The sequence below is a fragment of the Idiotropiscis lumnitzeri genome, chromosome 15 (assembly GCF_059441095.1).
Source record: "Idiotropiscis lumnitzeri isolate Australia: NSW breed Sydney's pygmy pipehorse chromosome 15, RoL_Ilum_1.0, whole genome shotgun sequence".
Taxonomy (NCBI): Eukaryota; Metazoa; Chordata; class Actinopteri; order Syngnathiformes; family Syngnathidae; genus Idiotropiscis; species Idiotropiscis lumnitzeri.
Window position 1 is genome coordinate 2,960,902 of NC_142405.1, and position 26,080 is coordinate 2,986,981.

General features: G+C 44.8%; 1 protein-coding gene and 1 long non-coding RNA gene across 2 annotated transcripts; one reads left to right on the forward strand and one right to left on the reverse strand.

Annotated features, from left to right (window-relative positions):
• Positions 1-2,861: 2,861 nt before the first annotated feature.
• On the reverse strand, positions 2,862-6,639 carry LOC148322197 (uncharacterized). Its single transcript, XR_015846630.1, has 3 exons — positions 6,566-6,639; positions 6,333-6,490; positions 2,862-2,948 (listed from the first exon to the last, which is right to left on the reverse strand). It is a non-coding gene; the product is annotated as an uncharacterized LOC148322197 (long non-coding RNA).
• A 6,672-nt stretch (positions 6,640-13,311) lies between these two features.
• On the forward strand, positions 13,312-21,048 carry lfng (LFNG O-fucosylpeptide 3-beta-N-acetylglucosaminyltransferase). Its single transcript, XM_088317727.1, has 8 exons — positions 13,312-13,850; positions 18,300-18,348; positions 18,501-18,603; positions 18,682-18,835; positions 18,922-19,007; positions 19,090-19,255; positions 19,437-19,522; positions 19,803-21,048. The coding sequence occupies exons 1-8, from the start codon at positions 13,437-13,439 to the stop codon at positions 19,867-19,869; spliced, it is 1,125 nt and encodes a 374-aa protein (XP_088173853.1). The 5' UTR covers positions 13,312-13,436; the 3' UTR covers positions 19,870-21,048.
• Positions 21,049-26,080: the final 5,032 nt, after the last annotated feature.

Genomic DNA, 26,080 nt, shown 5'->3' on the forward strand with positions numbered 1-26,080 from the left:
GCCCAACATTCCGTTAGGCAGCCAACATGTTAGCAGTCCCGCTAACGCTTGCATTTTATACCCAGCGTGCTCAAAATGCAAAAGAGTGAGTCCACTCTGACCACTAGCAAAACACGGGCCTTCTGCAGGCCCAGCAGGGGTTCGCATTGGGGTGGTGAGTGGGGTCGTAACCCCGCTCATCATCCTCACCGATGAACAGATGGAGGCCATGACACGGCGCTCGCTCGTGTGCTCAATGTGACGCGCTGCCGCTCTTGCCAACTTTTGCATCAAGGCGACGATTGTCTTTGACATCCGTGCATAGCTTTAGGCATCTCGTGATAATCTTGGGATTGGATCTTGATTTAACTCCAATGGATAAATAAAGTCTACAGAGATTGGAAGGAAAGGAGGGTAACGTTGTGTTTTTGCTAGCTAGCTCGTTGCTGGGGCCCACGAGACGGCCGCGGACTGAACTACGATGTCACGTTAGGGTCAAAACACCACATCTGGACTTGTCATCATCATCGCTGCTCTTCTGCCCGATGACAAAATGGCCGCCGATGATCAAGGCGATGCAAAAACACACACGTGACGCGTCCGTACGTGAGGTATGCTAAATAAGCGCGTTAACGGTCAAAAGGTGCCCGTCACGGTTATCGTGTCCTAACTGATTTAAAATGATTCTCCAGATGTCGCAAGCTCACATTTCGGACTCGTAAAAGCTCGTTGACGAGCAAGTGAAATCAACAAATGGGCAGAATTCAGCATCATGCAGCACATCGGCGCGTATCGTTTCCAGGGGCGGATTTTATGTTGGATATTTGTTTTGGAAAGCGCAAGTATCCACCTCAAATTTGATATGCGGTGTATTAAATATATGACACCCGATTCCATTTCACTAGAGACATTCGGGCACCATGTGTTGCCCGCATCAAAGTTTTTTGAAGGTTCTAAACGTGGCTGCCATGCGATTCCTCGACGGGGTGGACGCATGCTGATGGATGGCCTCGGCTCACACCGGAGCCTCGCAAATTTCCACAAGCAGCGAGGAGGTCAGGAGGGCGTTTTTGTAAGACAAACAGAAAACCCAAAACTAAGCTTTACTTAATTGTCAACTGCAACGCTAATGCTGACTCATAAATACAGCAACTCTTTAAAAAAAATACAATTTGATCGCGATACGGTGGAAGAATGGTTCTTTTTTTTGTAATAAATTTTTTTATTTCTTTATTTTTATTTAATACTGTGAGTTTTGGCGGACATGCAACGCTCCAGGATTTTATTTCTCACCTGGGGTTAAAGGGGGCGCTGAAAAAATAAATGTGTAATAAATTAAATACAATGATGGACAAGGTTAACACGGGCAACAGTGATTTCTGACGGGGCTATAGCACCCCCCTCCTCCCCCCCCGCCCCGCTCTAGCGCCACCCCTGGTTGCCGACCAATTTGTCTCGCAATTTTCCAGTTCAGTCGCGCTCATTCACTGACTCAAACTTCAAGCGCAAGTCAAACCACCACCTCGCCATTAACCCTCACCCGAACACTCCGGTTGGCGAGGTCGGACCTGACCTCAAATCACTCAACAGGCTCGAGATTCTTCCCCCAAGATTCCAGTCAACGGAAGGCGTCTCAAATTCCGCGAGGTTGCGCTTCTTTGTTGCCATCGTTCTTCTTTTGCGCTTGTGCTTGAAAGTGCGACAAAGGCGCCGCAAAGTGTAACACTTGAGCGCATGAAAGGTAACAGAAGAAACCCCGAGGAGAGGCCCCGCAGCAACACAGCAAGTTTGTTGTGTCACCGCACTGAGCGGGAATTCAGGCCGGCAGATGGTGGAGCCGCCCCCCCCCCGCCCCCCGAGGGCCCCGAGGCAACGCTACACCCTGGGACCCAGATACCTAATCAGACCCATTGAGTCGCTCACCTGCTGCTCAGGCCGCTCACAATGTTATCTCATCTCCCTGACCTATTGTGGGCTCCCGTCGGTGGTAATGACAAGCCAGGGGAGCCACTGGCCGGCGGTCCCCGGAGAGAGGCGGGATCATGGGAAACGTCGGGGTAATCCATCCCTGCGTCTTTCGCCGCCTCTGCTGGATCGCGTTTCTCGTGCTTCCGTGCGCTTTGATTTGGAGGTGGCTTATGGTTGTTTTTGCATGTGAACGATGACGGTTTGAGATGAGAGGCGATAATCGACGCGCTTGTAATTGGGCAAATCTTGTTAACCAAAGCAGACTTGGCGTTTTTTTAACCACCGTTTGGTGTTTGCGACAGTTAAAGGATTACAGTGAAAGTGCGTTTATCAAAGGGGGAGTTGTTCCGGAACACACAATCTTTTAGATAGAGATGATCTAAAACATTTTTTTTTTTTAAATATTTAAAAAAATCATTTAGGATTTTCTTTCAAATATTTACTGATCGCAATTCACATTGTTTTTGTTTTTCTGTCACACTGCTTCAAAATGAACAATACATAAATTAAAATATCACATCACACTTTTTAAAATACATTGTAAATGTGATCACGTGCCTTTAAGAGGCGGGGCTTGGTGGCGTGGCATATGATGTCCGCAGGTCTCAGTGTGAGATGTGAGCTGTGATCGACAGCAGCTCCCGGCTCAAGCGATAACGATATGGAAAACAAAATGGCAGAACCAAATCATCCCTCCATCCCGTATGTTCACTTTTACAATTTGAGCCTTGCTTTGCTGTCTAGTTTATGTTTCATACGCCATTCTTCTTGGCTCACAAAGGGAAGGAAGTTGAATTGAGACGTTCACGACAATAGAATGACGGGCAAAAAAAAAAGAAAAAAAAGAAAAAGAGACAATCTTCCTGTTTAGCCACAAAGAGAGAACAAAGAGATGAAAAGGAAAGGAACTCGCCTCATCACTGTCACATGCTTGCCTTTGTAGCTTCACTATCGCTGCGGTAGGCAGCGTTCCGCGTCAGTGCAGAGACTTTGCTGGGTGGCTGCGGCAGAAATGAAACGTAATTACACAAAGATGCTAAGTTATTGTTTCAAGACAGCAAATGCGCAATGAGTATTCCCGACGATTTTAAAGGGAGGAATTCCCCCCCGCCTCTTCCCAAATGGCGCCTTGAAAATCAAGCAATACCGACCCAGAGTGACCTCAGAGCCCCCACGGTGGTCATATAACCCCGCTTGACCTGGGGCGGGGTGTTCGCTGATAACCCCGTCCGTGCCATTGTGTGCCTGGCAACAAGAGCGCTCGGTCGTGTTTGTGTCAAACATGATGGAGATAACAGCCATTCCCAAACATTCCCAAAAGAAGGAAAAACAAATCATAAATTCCCAGAGGACGTCATAAAAATCTGATCTTCAGAAGACGTGTGTGTGTTATACTGCCCCCAGGTGGGCGCACAACCAAAAGGAGCAGCACAATATCCATCGATTTGAAGTAAAAATATGACAAACGTGATTTAATTCCATTATATTCTCTTTTAACTGTGCCATTAATGTGTTTCATAAATATTAAAGGGCATATTTTTATTGTTTAAAAAAAATTGGATGTGGTTTTATGAAGGTTGGCACCAATTAATGGCAATTTTATTCATTTCAATTGGGAAATATAACTTATGAAATATAACAAATGTTTTGAGTTACTTATGTCGTCACGGAACAAATTAAACTCAAGCCACCGCGGGATTTTATTATTTTTTTTCTTAAATCTGGCTACCTGTTTTCTCGCCTTTTATGCTACTAGTTGGACACGCTAATGTTCAAGATCGCAGTTCCCTGGATTTGCATTTTTGAACTTTGAACATTTTTTTTTTAGATTTTATTTATTTATTTTTATTCATTTTTTTTTTAAAGGGGACTTTTAGTTCAGTAGCATTACACTCACAACAATCAGCGTATCAATCAAGTCGCATGCATGCACTGGTCATCATGAACTGGTTTATGCGCAGAATGTGACCAGATGTTCTGGGCTTAGATGATATCAATGCATTGCTTTCATTTCCACAACAGTGCCGCGGGAATAAATCAACTCCGCTTTAAGCACCGATCAATCTCATCTCTTATCAAGGCATCCACTTGTTTGCTTTTCATACACAGTGGAAGAAACAAGGGGGGGGTGATTTAATGAGACACGCATGGAATAAAGGGATGGGGGGGGGGCGTTTGGGGATGAAAGCGGCTCTACCGCATCCTCGCCCAGCATAAACATCACAGTAGAGTCAACTTCCTCTCCTCGCACTGCTGCACACACTTCCTGAGGGGATCCAGCCACGGCATCACATTGAACGCTGTCCTCTGTGAAAGCTCCCATCATCTGCAATGTCCTCATGTTACTGTCGTGCGTCTATTTTGGTCACAGACGCCACCGACACATGTCTTCACTTAAGTAAGGAGTAGGAAACAATACTGAATTTTTTTATTTTTTTTTACCCTTCCTAGTAATTATGTTTTGTCATCAAACCCTTTGATTCAACATTCTTGTTTTTTGTGTCGTTTCCAATAATTACTTTCCTTTGGCTTCTGATTGGCTAATGGCCATAATGACTGATACGGGTAAAGAGCTGCAGCCCCCCAGTTTCTTTGATTTGGGTTGGAAGAACTGTTTTGAACAAGGCGAGTGGATCAAATTGAACCGAATCGTTCCCCACCGTGAAATATGTCAAGATGCGTAGCGAATCGTCTTTTACTGCAGACATATATCTTTGAAAGAAAGGGCACGTTTGAAGTACTCCCAAGTTCATACAAATGTATTTAAAATGACAACAAAAAAAGGTCATTGTGCCATACCCTCTCGAGCTGAGCCGCGCTATATTGAATCGAATCGTAATCCCACTAACCCAAAGAGTCAAATCGGTCCACTTTCAAATCAAACCATCCTTGAATTGAAAATCAAATTGGAGCCCGATCATTAAAAAAAATCTGTTTAGGGTTTAGTTTGAGTACAAGCAACTCATCTCTGCATATTTGTTAAAGAGGCTGAGCTCCATGAGCAAACGAACGGCAGCTTTTGATAGATTCACACATGATCGCCCGAGCACCAGAACTGCTTTACAAATAAACAAAATTATCAAGGATCAACCATCTTACATAAACTGTACGCACAAATTTGGTTTTTGTTCACCGGCTTATTTTTGATTTCCGGACTCCACGGCAGCAGATTGATATCTTTCTTCTGTGGCCGCAGCCCAAAGGCAACGAGCTAGCCGGCCTCGAGCGTCCATTCTCTGTGACCGCGCAGCTCGTGGAAAAATATGACACTTAAGGCTATAATTGAAGTTGCGATCGGAGAGGGGTGGGGAACGGGGCAACAGTAGAGACGTGAGAGTTTTCGCAGCCCGCGGCGAGTCCCACCCAGGGAGGCCGGAGAGGAAGCCGTGCAGCTGGAGGTCAAAGTTGGCTGGCGCTCTTCATAGTCACTGTTTGTCCTCGTATTATTCTAGTCGACGCCAGCACACTGAAAAGATCTTGACCTTGGATCCAGTCCAAGGACTCTTCTCTACCAGGAAGTTTTTGTTGGGCCCCTTAAGGAGATGATGATGACCGGAACAAAGCTTGTGCAAGAATAGCTTGAGCGATAGTGTGCATTTCAATATGAGGCATGAAGGACTTCAGCGCTTTATTGAGTACGCCATCACCAACTAATGACATCCATGCCACAATTTCTATCAAAACTTCAGAGTCCAAAATCATACCCAGGAGTTAGACAGAGAGAGTGGAGTCAGCCTAGCTGTGGAAATTCATTCTGTGCCTCCGAATGACGCCGCCAAGAAGGTCAACCAACAAAGGACCTAAAATTGAACCTTGAGGCACACCACATGTTACCTCACCAACTTCAGGGAAGCATGAACTGTATTTAAACATCCAATAAAACTCACAGCGAGGTAGGATAAAAGACATTTGTGTACAGCACCAGAGAGGCCAGTCAGATATTTTTCTCTTTTTAAAAGAATGATGTGGTCTAGCACATCAAAAGCGGTGCTTTTGTTAAGTTGTGTATAGAACTAAAACCACACAACTTTGACTTCCGTTAGCTCCATGCTAACAGGATGCAAAAAGACGTAGACGAGTTAATCAATAGCACCAACATTTTACGTGTTATGACGTGGGCACGGCTAAAATAGTATAAAGTTAGACCTTCTTACGCATTTGACAGAAAAAGGCTCAGACGTCCGTGCGTCAAGAGTTAAATTGGCGAAGGTTTCCGAGAACTTTTCATAAACGTTAAATATTAGGGCAACCTTATGAGTCACTCAGAGTAGTTGCGAGATGATTCTTCATTTGAGGAGAAGTGAATCAGATAACGGATGGACGTCCCTGCATAATTTTCTTATACTGCCACCCGGTGGCCAAGTCACACACAAATGCGGCTGTACCTAATCAAGAGGTCGGGAAGTGTCGTTCCGTGATGCTATTTCCACCGCACGCGAGGCAAGCTGGGTTTGCACCTCACAGACGTCAAAGAACCTTCCTGGAGATGTCCACGTCGGGTCAGAGACAGCGACCCGGGAAGTCGAGAGCTTTTCCGTCAATACTGCAGAGACAAAGAGGAGTCAGGGAGGATGGTGAACCGCTTTCCTGCTTCTGTTATTTTGAAACGGAGGCCTACCTGTTTTGCTTTCAGCTCATGCACTGATGAGGCCTCATTGTTTGCTTTGGCTCATGAGCGTACCTGCATCAGCAGCTTCGTTGGCCATTAGTGTCACAACAGGTCACATTATTAGGTACAACTGCAAAAAGACAAAAGAACTATATCAGCATTTATTAATTGTAAAAAGCTTTGTATTCATTTCTGTTACACTGCAGGCGAAAAATTGATTTTATTTGGAAATTCCAAAACTATATATTCTCTACTTTGTTCAGGAATTTTTTTCTATTGGGTCAGAATATCCAGGAATTCCCAGAAGGTTCACAAGGAATGTTCCCCATCGATTGCATATGAAATGAGCCTACGCATGCTTTGTGTGCGCCTCCTTCATCTTCCTCCACAACAGCTCAGCGGAGACATGATGTTTCTCGAGATGCATATCTAATCGTGACCCGACAAAGGTTCAAGAGGTTTTTTTTTTTTTTTGGTCTACATTCCACCACTCCAAAAAGCCCTCACATCTTGACCCAGGGTTCTGACCCGCCTAATGTTATACAAAGCATCCATCAAGGGCCAAGAGGTGAGCCTCTGAGCTGCCATCATTGTCGTAACGGCTCTTTGTGGTCGAGCCAAGAACCCTCAGAGGGAAGGACAATGCGCCTTTCACAACAAAATTAGACTGGGAGCTATTGTGTTTGGAACCGCTGGAAACACGTCTCCCTAGGCCATCCTGAGCAACATCACTAATGGGATTGTTTTCACCAAACAGTTGAGTTCTGGTGAAATTTAGCATTTTTTTTGATGGTCTTAATTTAAAACCATCAAGAAGTAAAGCAAAGTTCAACCTTCATCAGAGCATAACATAATTTACCACATTTGTTGGGGGGGGGGGGGGGTTCTGTCACGGTCTAATAAAACCAAAGTTGCCAATCAGTTAAGTATGAGTTGCCAAACCACACTGAAAAGGTTTCCAAAAGTTCTTAGCTCTGGGGTGAACATGCGCTGTACCCAAAAAGTTCATCAAAGCCGAAGAAAATTCATGTGATTGAACAGTCTCTTACGAGGGGGCCAACAGGCGGCTTGGTGATGCTGCCTGTCGCCGTGGTAACCAGCGCTGTGTGCCCTCAGAGACGTCCCCCTTTAGCCCTGACCCCTTCCCACGGTGGCGGCACACTTTCTCCTCAGGGAGATTTTGCACACAACATCTGCCCTGTCTGACACCCTCAGCCCCCACCACTATGAGACCCCCCCCCCACTCCCCCTCCAAAAGGCAGAAGAAGAGCTTGGCGGACATCCACAAACACCTGCTGAGAGTCAGAGGTCACCGTTAAAACTTCTATATATTTATAAAATATACATAATAATAGATTTTTTATTAACGTTTAATTAATGTCACCCCCCCAAGTATTTTTTTAAAAAAATGTTTTTAGTCCAGAGTTGCCGGAAAATAATTCAGTAATGTAAGCTAGCCGGACAAATTTGAATGACATGTTGATTTATGTGATCCATAATCAGGTTGTGCTTATTTCAAAGTCTCAAATCAATCTCATCATAAAAATCAAATTATCACGGCAAAATTGACTTGAAGTGGAATATCGTGCGAGGTTTTCAACTCGCCTTATCTCCGCTTGTCTTGTGGTCATGTGCTGACAGAACCAGTCGGAGTTTTCCTGCCGTGTCCATTCGAAAGGAATCCGCCGGGCCTTCATCAATTTGCTTCGGCATTCCGCAGTGGGACACTCTCCCCCTCTCTCTCTTTTCTGCGGCAGATGGCTTTGCCTCGGGGCTATCCACGCCAAACCCGGATTGTTTGGGCCACGGGGATCAAGGCAAAGGACCTTTGCTGCTGCTCCTTCAGTGGCCCGCTGGGGAGCAGAAGTTGCATTTCACCTTTATCCTTCAGAGGAAGAAAATATGGTTCAATCAATACGTAGAAAAGCCCCTTATTTCCCCAGCGACAATTTGTTTACTTAACTTGTGTGCTTAAGATAACCAAGCAGGAGGGAAGAAACATCTTAGTTCGTTGGCGGTATTTGTTCTTTTATGCAATCTAGATGTTGCGGTTGATCTCAGCTAGCGATATGTCCATTTACATCAAGCTGTCTCTTCATTATGCTTCCTCTTCAGCTTTTTCTGCTGCTCGTCCTGTGGTGGAGGGTGTCAACGTTTTAACACATCTGTTGTCTCCGTGTGAGGCAGGTCAGCTCACGGAGGTGCTTTCATTGAGCTCAGAAAAGGAGTACCAAGGGGGGGGGTGCCCCCTGATAGATAGTCCTTCATTCCAGTGGAAAGGGCGTGCGGGATAATGGGAAGACTGGGGGAAAGCCATCAGTCCAGCACACCTCCTCCTTCACGGCCTTTCAACATCCGCTTGAAAGGCTTACACAAGCCCAGTTGAAGTCTAATCAGCTTTCGCATGTTTGCCGCCTCGGAGGTTGCGGATTCTTTTTCCTACACGTTAATTAGCAAGTAAAGTAAAAATGCAAACTCGAGCTTCACGCACGGAAGTGGTGAGTCGTTGGGCGTGGATGGGCGAGAGGATGTTTACCGCGGCTGACCTGATGCAGCAGCGGCAGGGATGGAGGACAGTGCAGGGATGAAAAGACAAGAGACAAAACAATGTCCTATTTAAAGATGGCTCACTGCTGTTTATGGCGCGGCCTCGAGGCCAAGCGCCATGACGACGACAAGTGTCCTTCCTCTCCACATTGCGCGTAGACAACGAACCTCTGTAATTAGCCGGCATGAAGGACCAAGCCTGAAGTGACAATTTGCAGTGCATGTGAGCGCTTCGGAAAATAGAAAAATAATCGAAACATTTGAAGACTCATTGACTGTTTCTGACAGACCGAAAGCTCAGACGAGGGACAGCGAAGCAGGCATACCTCGTACAGAATTAGACTGGGAGTGCTGGAAATGTGCGATTCCATGCTCTCTATATGAAATGTAATGCTATTAGGTGCATAAATCTCCCAAATCTGGGGACATTATCCATTTAAGCAAACAGAGCCTGTTATGTCAATTAAAACCGGGGGGGGGGGGGTTAAAAAGCTGCAAGATCACTTAGCAGCTCATGATGTATTTCCTCTCATTTCTTTACACCGGCGGCTGTCCGTCCTACGCTGACCTTCCTCTTATCTCGTAAATGTCTCCGCCGTGCGCGGCGCTAACTGCCGAGCTCACGCACGCCCCACCCTGGTTATTGTCTACGCGTCGCCGGTGAGATCCCTCGTTTAAATCCAAACAGACACTTGCGGCGCTGCTCACAATGGCCGCCATTGTTCTGGCCTGAAAGGAGAGCATGTGCTTTTGCTAATGCCGCACTCTCCGGGACAACCTCGGACATTCAGACTTTTCATCAAAGAGTGCCGTCACGCTTGGGCGACTTCCTCCGAGGTGCCTGGAGGTTGTGGGAAAAGGGCCCACGAGTGAGCGTGGCCTCCATCGAGTTTCAGGAATTAACGGTCGGACTCTGGTTGGTCAAGTGAGCGCATCCTGGCACTTGCTTCAAGAGACGGCATCTAAAGAACACCGATATATCGTCTCTGAGAGCGCATTTACTATTTGGAATGAAGCATGAACGTTAAAGTGACCTTAAAACTGGTGTTGGTACATTTTTTGGTGTTCAAGGGGTCAAATTAGATTTTTAAAAGACAAAATTCATGGAAAAAAAAAAAAAATCACAAACTCTTTTTCAAAGGTCTTAGAGCCACTTGCCATTTATTTTTTATTTATTGATACTATATTTTCACTTCCTGCAGGTGTCCCGTTACTTTTGTCCGTCTAGCTCGGCTAAATCCTATCGTTGATGTCTCCCACGGGAAATCAGAAAAGCTCGTAAGCGGTGTCACTACGACGCTTTCCCACGGCTACTAACATGAGCTCGGCTGATCCTCACCGAGGTCAGTCAAGGAACCAAACGTACAATTAGAGGATTTATCATTAGCTTTTGCAGTTAAAAAACATATCTAACATTTTAAATCCATATTCTGTATGCCATTAGAACAATGGCTTTTGCTAATCCATTTAATATGAGAGGCTCAGCCCAGCTGGACTTACCAATTGGGATAAACCGCTGCTCTGCTGGAGCTCCGTCGGGAGCTGATCCAAAGCCAGCGGCAGGAATTAATCCTGGCGACGAAAGTAGGGGGTGGGGGGGGGGGATTCCCTGAACGGACCAGGTTGGATCATCTGGGAAGGAGGAGGAAATACTTGGTGGGAAAATGTACATTAAATTCCCAGGACATTTCATTAAGTACACCTGCACACCATCAAAGATCATTCCAGAAAGAAAAGAAATCAGCCTTGGTAAAGATAGTAATGCTCATTTGTGATTGACATTGATTTTTGGTTACATTGTTGATAGGATTAATATAAAATTGTTCAAATTATCATTTTTAATAATTGTGCAACCACATCTGGGTTATTTTTGTTGACAAGATTCATTTTTTTTTCTTTTGCAGTGCAATAGGTTCAAAATGATTTACCTTGTTTCATCTTTTTCTATCACCAAAACATGGCATTTGAACAAGGGTGTGTAGACTTTCTATACGATCTCTCTCTCCGGTATGTTTATTCCACACTATATTTACTGAAAAACTACAACTAACGTGACACAACTAGAAGGTTAAAGCAGCCAAATAACCGCAACGCGAAGCAAAGTCGTAGTTTGCAGTCGATAATAAAGCCTGCATGTCTAACAGATTAGCAGTGTGCCCTCGGCAATTAGGCGACATTTACAAGATAGCCCCTCGCTGTTTTCGCAAGGTAATAAAGTAATTGAAGTGGCCCTGCAGACACATCTGCTTTTCATTGCCACGGCTCCCTCGTTTTGTCTGGCCTCTTATGGTGCCGTATATCACCCTTGCACCTCCGTTGTGCACGCGCCCGCGCAACAACACGGACGTACTAGGATCCATCGGAGTCGGGGAAAAAACTTAATTGTCAGTGGAAAACTGTCAGACTGTGAAATTGAAGCGGCGCGCAATTCATCTTTGCTGGTTGGTAATGGCGCTAAGTAGCAACAGATGTGGAAGATCGCAGATGGATGACCTTGAAATTGTGGAGCCATCTGTCATTGATCTCTGTGGGATATACAGTGGCATCAGAGAGGAATATTGGGACACAGCGCTCAGGGGGGGTTACGGCAGGGGGGGGGCACCAACATCAGAGCACAAAATTCCCATCTAGCAGCTCCTGACAATATCGGACCCAGAGGCTGCTAATCTTGACACCCAAGGGAGTCCCCCAGTGCCACAGCTGAGTTTTGAAACCTCACAACTATGAGGCAGACGTGCTAACCACTAGGACATTATTTGGACAATCTTTCAATAGCTTGTGCAGCATTTCAAAATCCAGCTGGGAGCAGCGTTGGGAAGATCACCGAGCAGCAGAGAAGCTGCGGTGATTATTTGCCCTGTCAATGTGCATCAGATGCAATCAGCTTTGTCAAAAAAGAACTACAAATAACAAGGCTTCAATTTAAACATCCGACGGAGCCTTCCGAGAAACCCCCCCGACTGTGGCGTAATTTTGCGGCTCACCAGCGGGAGGAAGTGAGTTTGTGTTTTGACATGGGAGACAAGTTGTGGTTTTGTTTTTCCACGAGAGGGGAAGCCGTGACTACTTTTCGTTTTAACAATCAACCGGGTGCAAAAAAGTCTAAACGAGCCGTGAGGTGGGGCGAAAGGCCTGCAAACGCCGCACAAAGAAGCCTTTGGACGCGAGGAGAATGAAGGCCTCACAGACGACCCCCCCCTCCACTTGGTTTCTTGCGGTCCCTTTTGGACGCCTTCGCGTGCACAAATGAGGACAAAGGCGCTTGTCAGGAGCACAAAGAGCACTTCTAAGTTATGTCCCGCCATTCAACACCTGCAATGGAAAAGATGTTATTCCAAAAGCCACCTTCATCACGAGGCGTCGCTGTGTGTTGCCGAAGCTCCGAGCAGCTGCGCGTCGCTCCCGACGGGCCTTAGGTCAGCATCACTGGTGAAAGCCATCATTTGAATAATAACAAGTGCGCAGGAATGGCCAACTGCTCCTGGTTCCACCCTTGGTCAACAGAGAACAATAAAGGCTATTTGAGCACAGCGCAAGCTCAAATGAGACTAAATGGAATGGAAAACACCAAACAAAAAGGATGATTTTAGATTTGTATTACACATATATTCAATCTGACGGACAGCATGGAGGACTAATGGTTAGAACATCTGCCACACAGAGCTGAAGTTTGGAGTTTGAAGCTTGGCTCTGGCCTTCCTGTGTTGAATTTGTGTGAATCAGTTGTGAAAGTCCTTTTTTTTTTAAAGAACAAGTAGTGTTTTTTTTCTTTGAATATTTTTTTGCTATTTATTTTAGACAAGTAAGTCATCCTTGCCTGCATAAAAGGAGTAATATTTAGAGATGTATTTTTTTACATTCACTTGTTAAAATAGTACTTTATTCTTTTATTAACTAATTAATTTAAATATATATTAAAAATTTAACATAAGATTTTATTCACATAACTGTCTTTTTTCTGATGATCTTTTACCTTTACAATCTACATTTTAAAAGACAACGGGACTTTATTTTGTTAAAAATAACCTTGTTACGTTTTTCAACCCGACCACACAAGAGCACCTTTGCCGTTTGTGTGCCGTTAAAATGTTCGTTTTTACGCAGGTGATAATGTAAGAGAGCGCCTGCTATATTTAAATCTTGCTGCCTTCAAGGACCTCCCAGTGGGCGTGGTCATAAGAAGACCCTTATAAATAGGTCCTCGTGACGTCGCTGCCAGTCGCTCTCTAGCAATGTACCGCGCAGGACCTTATCACACTTTCTTCTTTTAAATTACCCTATGGACTTTGCTTCGGAAGTTAGCTGCTTTCCTTCTATTTTTTAATTTTTCACCATGTTGAAGAACAACGGGAAGAAGACGGCCGTCTGCGTTGGCACCGCGGCGACTCTCTGCCTGCTGATGTTGTTGGTCGCCCTGCGGCATCACGGAGCTCAAGTAGACGCGGAGAGCACCGGCCAGGAGGACACTCTCTTGCTGCCCCGAGTCGAAAGGGAGGCGGCGGCGGCGCCGGAGGAAAGTGGCGGAATGAAGGGATTCTCGGCGTACTTTGGCAAGCTGAGTCGCGGGCGCAGGGAGGTGGAGAAGTCCATCGCGCGCTCCTCTGGATCCGCAGGCGACACGGCAACCCCGCCAGCCGAGGACATCAGACCCGATGACTTGTTCATCGCGGTGAAGACCACCAAGAAGTTCCACCAGTCCAGACTCAACCTGCTTCTGGACACTTGGATCTCTAGGAGTATGCAACAGGTAAATATGAACAGCGGATTTGGGGAGTACTACAGATTATAAAAAAAAACTGCATAAAACAGAAATCGCACTAAAATTATATCCACACTGAAATAATGACGTTATTATTTGTTTAATTGTACCTTTTTCCATTTGGTAGTAGGGATTTTAACCTGTCACTATATGTCGCTGGCATGGATAGATGAACAAAGATAAATCATTATTTTTTTTGTTGTTGTGACTTTTGTGTCTCGCTGTCACTTGCTTGGTTTGTTGAGTTTGCAAAAGTTGAAAAACAAAATACTGGGCATACACAATGAAAGATTGCTGCTTACATTTTTTAAATCACACCCTTTTGTGACAATCAAGTGGGCTCTCAAGTCTACTTCAACACTCCCCAAAATGCATATGTCACTTTTTATCCTCCTCTGAGTGATGCGCCTGAGAACGAAGGGAGCACTTTCAAGCAAGGGGACTCCCCTTATTCGACCCCCCCCCCCAGCTCCACTCTCCCTATTGTGCCTCCTCTTTTTGAGGTGTCCCTTGCAAATGCCCCCACCCGATGCAATGGATGCCTCCGCGGCAAGCGGCGGCTCTCCAAGCGCCTCGTCCCCCCTCTTTCGCAGTTCTGGCAGGAACAAAGCTGGTCTTTGGGGGACGGCGGGGGGCTGAAGAAAAGCTTTTCCCAGCGCCCCGTCTGCCCTCGCTCTTTCCATGGGAACGCGGGAGAGCCCGAGTCTGGGTCAAGCTTTAACGGAGGGACGCGGGGCTTCGTCTTCAAGGGGATGCCAGTGGGATAAAAGGGGGTGTAAGTGTGTGAAAATGTGGATGCACAAAGATGCCTGGTCAAAGTGATTTCATCCTGCAGACAGGGGTGTCACACTGGCCGCTCCACTTCCCCAAAGTTCAAATTCCTTCCTTCATGTGCACACGGTGTATTGTATTAAATTATGCTCAATAATTTTATCCTAATTGAGAGGTCGCTAGCCATGCTAAGTATGTTAGCATCTGCTGGTTGAAAGGATGATCGTAGTCACCGGATTGAATTGTATTGGTCATATTGTAAGCCAGAATCTGTCCTCTTACAGCACCCCCCATTCAGTTTTAGGTCTGGGCTCTGCTCCTCCAAACTCAATTGTGGCCAATAAAGTCAACCTTGGATGTATGAATACATATTTTGCGGAGAATGTCGTTCCTTTTTTTGTGGTTAAACACTCAAAATAGGCCTGAACAGTATTTGTGCAAACATTATGTGGCCCAAGTGTGCTAATTGCTGGTAATGATTGCAAAGGGGCGAAATCTTCTGACAAGGGTCAAAGATGTCCTGGAAGGCAGCTGGCGAGTGGCGGCGGCGACAATAAGAGACAGAAAGAGACCACAATACAAGGGGGAGTTTCCAGCGGGGAGAGCACCAGGTGGTCAGGAGACTCAGAACAAAGGACGTCCCCCTAATGGCGGCCATCTGATGCGCCGGGTTCCCACCGCGTACATATGGCCGCCGCTCATTCTCACGCTCAGCTGATGAACATCTGTGGCGTCGCGACGGCATCTGTGCCGCTTTCATGCTGGCGGGTGTTTATTTCTGTTCTTGTGTCTTCATCGTTTCCATGCGTATAGATTATCTGCGATGTGACACAATGGCGCCTGTTCTTCTCATTTTTGAGTCGGTGCAAAGGGCAACTGGTTAGCATCACATGCAACAAGTTCTTATTTGCTTTTATTAGCCCACAAGTGTTCATCAGTGTTATAAAAATTCCCATGACAACAACTATGACAAAGTGGTTCTCAAGCCTGCAACTTTTTGTCATCCTCCATTTTTGTTAATGTTGAAGAAATGTAATAAATATTTTTTAAATTTTATTTGTATTTTTTTTTTATCTTTATGATTTTAAATAAAATAGGTCTTAAAATCCAACACAAACTTAAAAGCGTTATAAATTTAAAATCCCACTACATTTTCCTTTCAAAATATGAACTTTTTCACATTTTCAGTTTAGTCTTTAAAACTAATATTTTAAAAATTTTATTATCTTGCACTTTAAAACATGCACATTTGTCAGCCTCCTTATTAAAAGGTCAAATCTTCAAAATATTTCAAAAACAATTTCATTGAATAAAAAATAAATTTAGACCCAAGACAGTGAAGTGCATACTTTTGTGACTATTATATTTTAATCCATTTGTACTTCACAATATCAATATATTTTAATTGTAATTTTGACTTTTATGTGCTACAAAAGTTAATATATTTTAATTAGTTTTTATTAGAACTTAAACATGGTTGCCAAATATTGTTCTCTGTCTGATATAGAACATTGTATTGTCACAATGTACAATAACAATAAAAAAAAGGCAACAACTTAACAATGGGCGCTTAAAGTGGAAATGGGTGGACCTTGATAAAAGGGAGAGTGTGACTTTTTTTCTTTTTCCTAAAGAACACTTGTATAAGTTTGTACAATCGAGTCAGGGGTACACGGGGGAGGGTGCTGTTGAATAGAGGGAAGAGTGCCCGCTGGTGCATTTCCTTCCTGTGGAGCTGGAGGCAGCCATGCAGGCACCACGCGCGTTCAGCTCAGACAGGGTTGGGGGGGCGGGGGGGGGGGGGGCACGTCGAGCCTTCCTGTGGTTTCAACTACCCCCTCCCTGGCCCCTCTTCTCTTATCTCCGCTTCACACACACACACTTGATTTGCATGTAGTGAAAGTAACTGCGCGTCTCCTTGTCAGTTTAGAGACAAAGCGAGTGGGGCAGGGAGGGTGCTGTGCGGAGTTAACTTCCGCAGCTGTATGCAAATGTAGGCAAACGTGTTGAGGATTTACCCAGCAGAGACTTTTACCCGGCATGAAAACTCACAGCATTGTTCTCATTACACCAGAGGAGGGTGGGGGGGGTGACGTAGTGAGGGAGCTAATGGACGCATAGTTTTTGATTTACTAATCAACACAGGGATCCCCCCCCCGGCTTCCCGGCCCCGCCACCTGCCATTGGCTCGCCCATCGCGGCGCCGTCATCCGGCCGTCTGCGCTGTGTGACTGAACAAATAAAGTCTCATGGCGGTGCGCTTAGTGAGTTTGCCGCACAAACGGCGCCAGACGTCTTTCATTGTGCGGGGAAAAGTGCGCCCAAAGAAGTCGGGCCCAGCTGTACGCTGCGCCCGACCCACAATGGGGAGGGTTAGAACGGCCTGCAGACATGCTTATATTGTTTATACTATTTCCTCTTTCAAGTTGGGGTGGTTTGAGCTACTAATAATACACTTTGAGCATGAATATGAACTTCATAAAAATTCAAATACTTATACTCTATGAGGAGGGGCAAAGTATGGACGAGTATTCTATACTACATCCAATAATGTGCAGCTCGATACATTCATATTAGGCCAGAATTGGTCCGATATCGATGCTATAGAAGTTAAAAAGACCAAGGGGCGTAAAGGTCCGATCAGATCTGCATCCAAACATTCCCCCCACAACTAAGTACAACTCGCACACCTTGAAAAAAGCGTGTAGCGACACGTGGTGCCAGACAAAGGTGGCGTGCTGCTCGGCAGGTGCCGGCTCACCTGAAGGGTAAACAGGCCGACTGTTGGCCAGCACCTGCTGCCGCACAACAGTTCCTTCACACCTGCAGTCATATATGAGCTAACAGTTGGCTTTGGCTTGGGGGTTGCGTGAACGCATGAGTGAGATGGCGGATAGGGATGGATGGGGACGTCGGTCGGATGATCGTTTTGTGTTCCGTCGTCTGGGATGTTTCGGGGGCGGTTGTGCGGTTGCCATGGCGTGAGTGAGAAGCTGCACAAAAGGCCTTTATGGGAGCAGGAGGCTGTTTAACTCCGCAATGTGTTTTCCCCGGGAATAAAAGCACTGCTGAATGATGCTAATCACCGCGCTTGTCATAAAGGAAAAGACCCGAGAGCCATTGGGGGGGGCAGGAGGGTACCGAAATTCACACAACATTCGGTATACAGCCATAGCTGTATCAAATGTTTACAAAGAGAGTAAACGATTAGAAAAGATCAATCAAGTAGTCATTGCTAATGCTAGCTAGCTAAGCGCCTTAGCAAGTTTTTTTAGTTAATTGAAATATCCTACTGAGCTGTTGCGAACGATAACTGCTGTTCAATGCAGCAACAATTATAATGAAATTTGTATTTATTTATTTCAATTTTTTTTTAATCATACTGATTATAATACCTTTAGGGGAAATTTAAATTGGTTAATATTATTTCGCTGTACGGCTATTGTTTATCTAGCGGCTGCTACATTTAACTAGCTAGTTAACTAAAGGAATCTTTAGCGAGTGAAAGGTACAAATGACAACCGGAAAAATATATTGTTAAATTAGCGTCAATCAAAACAGAACATTTATTCTTTTAAAGGATGATATTTTATTTTTTAAAAGTGGTCACAGTTTTCTGTGAAGGTATAAAATCATTAACGTGTAATTCCCTTTGTTTGTATGCAGACATACATCTTCACAGACGGTGAGGACGAGGACCTCAAAAGGAAAATCGGTGAGCCATCCCGACAGGGGATATTTTTTTTTGTCAGCCCCCACCCCCTACAAAGACATGCATTATTTCGCAAGATAAAAAAAAAAAAAAAGGCACCCTTGATGGTCACAGGCGAGCTACATGTCATAACTCCCGTTCTTGTATGGCCGCAGGGAGTCACGCCATCAACACCAACTGCTCGGCCGCTCACAGCCGACAGGCCCTGTCCTGCAAGATGGCCGTCGAGTACGACAAGTTCATCGAGTCGGGCAAAAAGTGAGTGTTTGAGACACACGCACACACGCGCACACACACACGCTCAGTCAGGGGTCTCACCATGTATTTGACGCTCAGATGGTTCTGCCACGTGGACGACGACAACTACGTGAACGTTCGCGCTCTGCTCAAGCAACTCTCTCAGTACCAGCACACCCAGGACGTGTACATCGGAAAGCCCAGCTTGGACCGACCCATCGAGGCCACGGAGAGGCTCGGCGACAATAAGATGGTGCGTAGATGACCGTTTTTTAAATTGGGATTATTTTTACCCCTCGCGATGGAATTAAAAGACGTTTCTCGGTCTACTTGTTATAGAAACCAGTCAACTTCTGGTTCGCTACTGGGGGAGCAGGTTTCTGTGTGAGTCGCGGTCTGGCACTCAAGATGAGCCCGTGGGCCAGGTAAGACAAATATATTTACAACATTAAAGAAATCATGGACCCGTATATATCCACGCCTTACCTACGTGTGGCGTCCCTCCAGCGGCGGCCATTTCATGAACACGGCCGAGAAGATCCGCCTGCCCGACGACTGCACCGTGGGCTACATCATCGAGTCAGTGCTCGGCGTCTCGCTCATACGCAGCAACTTGTTCCACTCGCACCTGGAGAACCTGCAACAAGTGTCCAGATCAGAGATCCACAAGCAGGTGAGGATAAAAATAAACAGTAAACGATGTTTCAGGTTAAATGTAGGGATATCGTTCGGGAGTATTAAAAATGCACCGATACTGCACACCGATACCACTTCGCAAGCTGTTTTTTCATTTTTTTTTTTTTAGTTATATTACATCTTGATCACATGGTTGTCTCCATTCATCTCTCCCTCAGATCACTCTCAGTTATGGGATGTTTGAAAACAAGAGCAATATCATCAATTTGAAAGGAGCTTTCCCGTTGGAGGAGGATCCATCCAGGTGAGAGACTAAACTTGAGGTACATCTGCGCTGGATCGGAACGTGACATCCAATGGCAAGCCTTCGGCCTTTTCAAAGAGAAAATGATCGTACCACTTTTGTTCCGATACTTTTGAAGATTCTATCCGATAGCGGTAGTCAAAAGTCACGACAGTCTAAAAGTTACAAACTAATCGATTGGATGTCACGATCTTGTGCAGGCATACCGACGTAGACGTGTCATTATTATTCCCGAAGCCCATCTGACTCTGGTTTCCCGGGTGTTGGGTCTGTGTCGCAGGTTCAAGTCGGTGCACTGCCTGGTGTACCCCGACACGCCGTGGTGTCCGGCCCAGGTTGCCTTGTGAGGCGACCGCTCCTCTCTCATCCTCGTCCTTCGCCTCGCCTCGGTATCTGAAAGGCGGGCGAGGACCAGCGTTTTTCGTCAGTGACAAAGATCGTCGTCGTCGCTGGGTTCTTCCAGCGAGCGCGACGGCGGTCTTTTTCGTGTAAGTGGGCTGCTGTGCGGCCCGCCGATTACGGGATTATCGCCACTTCTAAGTGGATTACAACTTTTTTTTTTTTTTTTTTTTAAAGGTTTGCAGGCAATCAGTTGAGCTTTTTGTACATGTTGCTTGTAAATGTATGTTGCAATTCTCATAGAATGTACGCCCTTTTTTTTTTTTTGCCAGCTTTACACCGCCTTTTATTTGATCTTTTAACGTGAGCTTTTTAAAAATGGCAACGCTTCAAAGCATTTTGACTCCGGACAAACGCTCTCATGTGAAGATTTTGTTGTGCTTTTAAGTGAACAGTGTTATGACTGACCTTATTTGAAGTTTATCAGGATGAAGCACTTTGATCTCTTTAAAAAAAAAAAAAAAAAATACATCCTGGAATGACTTCAGATTTGTGTCAAAACCAACAAAAACTCTGCAAAATCTCTTCTATTCATTTGTATGTAACTTATAAATGCGCTCATTGCATGCGTTACAATCAGGAGGGAAATAATGAACGGGAGAGTTTTTGATTTGTCTTTTTTCTTCTTCTTTGAATTGTTTAAAAAATTGCACGGCTGAATTTCGTATGAGCTGATGCTCGCTCTTGGTAAGACGCTCGCCTCTCAAGACTCGAAGCAGAGAAAATCCTGAAAAACATGAGTGATGGGTCATATCGTCCACTTGCTAAGTTCTGCGAGGCGACACCTTAACTTGAGCAATATCAGCGTCTCTGCATGGAGTCGACCCATATTGGGTTACGCTGTACATGGCGACGACAGTATTGTGTACTGTGTCTTTGTTAGCGGCCATTTTGTACAGGAATGATTTTGAATGTAATGAGGTTTACGTCGGCTTCTTTTTTCTTTTTTTTTTAATTGTGTCATACTGCTTTATATTCTCCAGCATCTGGAGGGTTGGAACAGTTCATTCCCACTGATGATGTCTCAGGGATTATGACCTGATCCTGCTATTTAACTAACAACGGTGCCCATGTCGGGGGGCCTAAAATGTCCAAAATAAAAGTGCATAACCACTGAAACATCTGAATTTGCTGGCGTTTTCATTTTCCATGTGATCGCTCTTCTGATGACTAAAAAAAAATGTTTTCTGAGAATTTAGTTGGATTTCGGGCAAAAAAGTGATGCACCGCAATTAGTGGAAAACGCATCATGAGGCTGCATTGTTAAAGGAAAATTGAATATTTCTCTGCAGCATGTCTTTTTTTTTAGAGGGGGAATAAAATGTCATATAAAATTCTAACTACAACACAAAGTACAGGGGAAGAAAGGTGATTTTTTTTTTTTTTAAACATTAAGTACTTCGACATTAGGTCACTGCATTCTATTAGGTCACCACTAGATGGCCATTAGTCCACTGTACCTATAAAACTAATAGCATTAAAAATACGTCCTAAATAGTGGTACAAAAAAGACGACAGAATATCGCAGTATTTTTTTTTTTGTGCCAACAACCCTGGCGCGTGTACGATATCCTGACGCTACCGCCTCTCCCTGTCCTTTCTCTACAAAGACAGCATTTTCCTGGTATCAATATTGGCGCTCGATCATATGTTACCACATTAAGAACACCACTATATTTTCAACTAAAACTTTTGAACTCAAGCGGGAATGTGAAGTCAGAGCTCTGATGTGGGAGGTCTGATCATCTTGCCCCGCGCACGCCAACAAAACCATCTCCTCGTGTGGCACACACCCGCCGTCCCCCTTGTTCCATGGCGCCAAGCATGGGAACACGCATTGTTGCAACAGCAAACTTTGGTCTACCGCCGAAGACTAGTAATTAGGTTTAATAACGGCCTGCTGCACACATGTGACAAGCGGGTGTGTGGGAAGCATGCCGGGGGATTATTGTACAAATATCCTTCAGTTCATGAACTGGAGACTGCAGTCTGGAGGAAATAACTTGAGGGGTGGGAAGAGCATCTTTCAGGCACTGGTGAAGATCAAACCGCATCTAGCTGCACATTTAACGCATGACTGACCTAAAAGGTTCAAAGTTGCATGCACGTCTTCCTCGTGTCTTCGAAGCGGGGTATAAATCTTCAACTCACCCGTCAGGCTGCTGGGAGAATTCCTTGTCATCTGGGGAGATTTACAGCAAACGTGTCGCGAGCTGATTGATGCGCGTTTGACGAGACAAAAAGACTCCCGCGTGATCCGCATTCCCTGCAAGGCAAAACTATGATTATGATTTGTGGTGGGAATGTTTGCGCCGTTCTAAATGTCTCCCATGCGTGAGTCGATCCTCTTTCTGCTTCGGGGAAAAGTTTATTTTTATTAACTTTTTCCACACGATCACATCCTCTGAAGTACAAAGAAAGCTCACATCTATAATAATGATCCACATCCGAGTGAGTACTATCGTGAAAATGCTGGGGATTGAAATGATAAATGGCGTGAAAAAGCATCTTGGTTGGTTTCTCAGCTGACTAAGCTCAGTCAAAATGTGCTCTTTTATTCAAGACAGGTGAGAGATCGGTTATCTCAGTCCAGACTTGAACCATTTCCGCTCATTCGAAGCCCAAAATCAAGCCTCTCATTTAAGACGAGTGAGGGATTTGACAACACAATCACAAAAGTGAGCGTCATTGCATCTCCCATTCAACAAGCACAAGATACCTGTGAAGTCTTGCCACCTCTTAAAAGTCACATTTACAACTGAATCAAAAAGCAAAACAGGGGCGATCACACCATGTGTAATGGTCCAATTTGGGGGGCGGGGGAGTTTTTTGTAAACGGCAGCCAAAAATGGACATTCCTGGTATCGCAGGGGATTACGCAGACAGTGGCTGCTCACACGTTGTCTTTTTGGCTTCCCTCCACAGCATCCAACTAAGTAGCGGCATTGTCCGCCGGATCAGACCCGGTGTCGGACCTCGGCAGACATCGCACAGCAACTGGCAGAGAGGCCTTGATCCCTCTCGACGTGCAGCTCGACACACACACACACACACACACACACACACAAGAGAGCCTAATCCCGCTATCACGTGTCACCCCTGGAACTTGAACTTTGGAGAGGACACACTTCAGCAGCAGCTTCAAAGAAGAGGTTATTCTACAAGTTGAAATAAACTCCTGGTGGAACGTTGTATGATGCACAATGTTTTTTTTGATAGTTTCTTTGGCCCTTAAATCCTCTTCTGATATGGATCTGATACAATGTAGACCAAAGAACCACATTAAAAGGTTCTCAAAAAATTGGTGGCCATTATAAAATTCTAATTATATATTTTGCTTAAAGGACTATAACTGCAACACTGATGCTATATGCTAGCCAGCCTTTGGCAGTTTACGTCGTTGTCAGCATTAAGCTAATCAGACTTTGATAGGCAAAGCTACGTGGTTGTGTAGTTTAATTATATTAGTTTCAGGTTGAGTTTGTCAGTAAACAAACTTTAAAACATTTTTTTAAATAATTTTTACATTTGAATTTGAATAATAAATTGACTCAATTATCACTGCTGCATATTTTGCCTTCTGTTCGTTTTACGCCCTTTTTGCCTCTTTGGGTGGAATAAAAAGCAGTAAAGCTCACGGCGTAATAGATTTGAAGGGCAATGCCGCATTTCTGTGAGTGTGAGGTTCACGCTTTCGCTCTGTGCGAGAAGTGGAAAGCGCCATAAATCCTTCATCGGATGCTTGCGCCCTCCAACTGGTGCGGCTGACTCGCACCGAGGAGGAGGAGGAGGAGGTGGGCTGTGAATAACGTGACACTCGCCAACACCAGCGACTACCCGCTCCCCAACCCCCTTTCTTAAAAGTCACCCAGGACAGCTGCCTCCTTGAGAACACACACCACACACCCCCACACACACACACGTAACTAACAAAGCAACAGGCGTTCAAATGATAGTCAATTCCATTTACCTAATTGATTTTTAGCCCGTCTGTCACTCCAAAAACTCACTGACAATCGTCTAGAATACAGCTAGCACCTAAGTCATCATTCAAGTTGCAAGAAAAAAATGTAAAAAAAAAAAATGGGAAAGTGTTACGATGAACTTACTTGCTTGCTTGGGGAGAAAGAAGATATTGCGGTGATTTAAAATGCGAGTTGTACGTTGGAACCCAACTTGTGTGCGCATTATCACCACCTACAGGCGCATTATTACCACCTACAGGATTGGAGTGGAACAGCACAGGTTAAATTTGCAAAGCACTCTGTGATTTTTGTCGACATCAAACAGATAAAAATGTAGGTTCTCAAGAAGACATTGTTGAATTTTTAGGTATCCAGCAGGCAACTTTTCTACACGTCTGCTATGCCGCTATATCTGTTTACGTCAAACCCACCTTAACATCAATCAAGACTCGCGAGAGTTAAGAGTGTATACTTCATGGACCTTAATAACTTCCATAAACTGCACACTCATTTTCAAACATTTCACCGTCACAGTCCGCTCGCATTGGGGTGAGGTGGGGTAGGAGCTGATGTGACCTGACTGAATAATAGGCCACTTATTTTCTATGAAGCAAACCATTTTTTTTTTACATGTTAAAACATTCTAATTTAAGACAAAGATAATGAGATTCAAACATTCCGACCCCCTCATAAAAGACTGATTTTTATTTCTGTTGGAAAGTTAAACAAATACTAAGGGATTTAAAACGATCATTTTTTGCCCGTAATTTATGCTGTATCTTTACAATTTTTATGGACAAAGTTTTTCCCATTGATCGGCCAACTAATTGATTAGCGGAAATTTGTTCTGACAAATATAAGAATCGACATTGGCTTTTAAAAAAATCCATACAGCTTGCGCCCTAATCATGAATCAAATTGAGTTCAGTTTCTGTGAATCAATGAGCACGAATTTCTAAACATTTTGTTGTTACAGTCCGCTTTGTACTGGGGATCGCTTGTGCAGTGACCCACGAGGTCCACTGCCACCTGCTGGACTGGAGTGGCCTGACTTGCCCAATAAAAGAATTCTACTATTGTGAAGACTTTTGTCTTATTCCAGTTTGAATGGTGACGCTGCACTAAGCAAAAGGTCATGACCAGAGAGCTCAATTAGGATGGACCGGGGGTGATTTGAGGCTCCAGAGCCCGGACGACGGAGGCCATCCCTGTTGAATAGAAATAGACGAGGCCTTGTGTGGCTCTCAATGCTTTTCACGGTGCAGCTGTCCAGTGAGGCATCACAAGGAGCTCTGTGCTCCAAGCAGCTGGCAGAGAGCCTCAACAGACCCAGGAAGTGTCCATGAGGGGTGGGGGTCGGGTGGGGGTATTTCGGGGCAAGTGTGGTGCTGGTGTCTGCAACACCCCCTTTCAAGCCATTCAGGTCCTCGCCTCAAAGCTTTAGTGACGCATTCCACCAGTCCGGCAACAAGCAACGTAATTAAATTTCCTCGACGGCGAGACCGTGTGAAATTTCATTTGCATCTGATAATAACCTCCCTCCTGCCATTACACGCCCCCAAGTTCCCCCGCACCCCTGAACCCCCTCCCTCATTCTCCGCCGGCATGCTTTGTTTGTTTACAGCCTTGTTTGGCACAACCAGAACAATCACCAGCAGGGGAGATGATGTCATCACTACTCCACGAGCTTTCTTTCGAGCCTCCCCTCAACACAGATGTGCTAGAAGAGAAAGCCGTAAAAATGATTACGCGGTCTTAGAGGAGAACAAATTAAAAGAATGAAACGGAGCTGATCTTGTGTGAGAAATTTCAAGTCATTTTTTGTCAAACGTTGCGGCATAAGACATTTATTTTTTAAAAACATCTATAGTACACGAACATGAACTGAGAAATTATTTCAGATGACTTTTTAAAGGGTGGAAAATGAACTTTGTGGGTTAGTGACAGCGCTTTGATGTCAATTTCAAATAAAATTACACACAATTAGTGGTGTCTATGATGAGGTTGGGACTTTTTTCAAGTTTGAAACGCTTGATTTATTTTATAAATTGAAATCAAAATCGATTAACAGCGCCCTCTACTGGCACAATTGTAAACGTTATGATCCTGAGGATTTCATTTCTTTTTACATCAACAGTTTTAAGATGGACTTGTGTGAAAAATTTTAAGTCAAGCTGACATGGTTTGTTGCTCA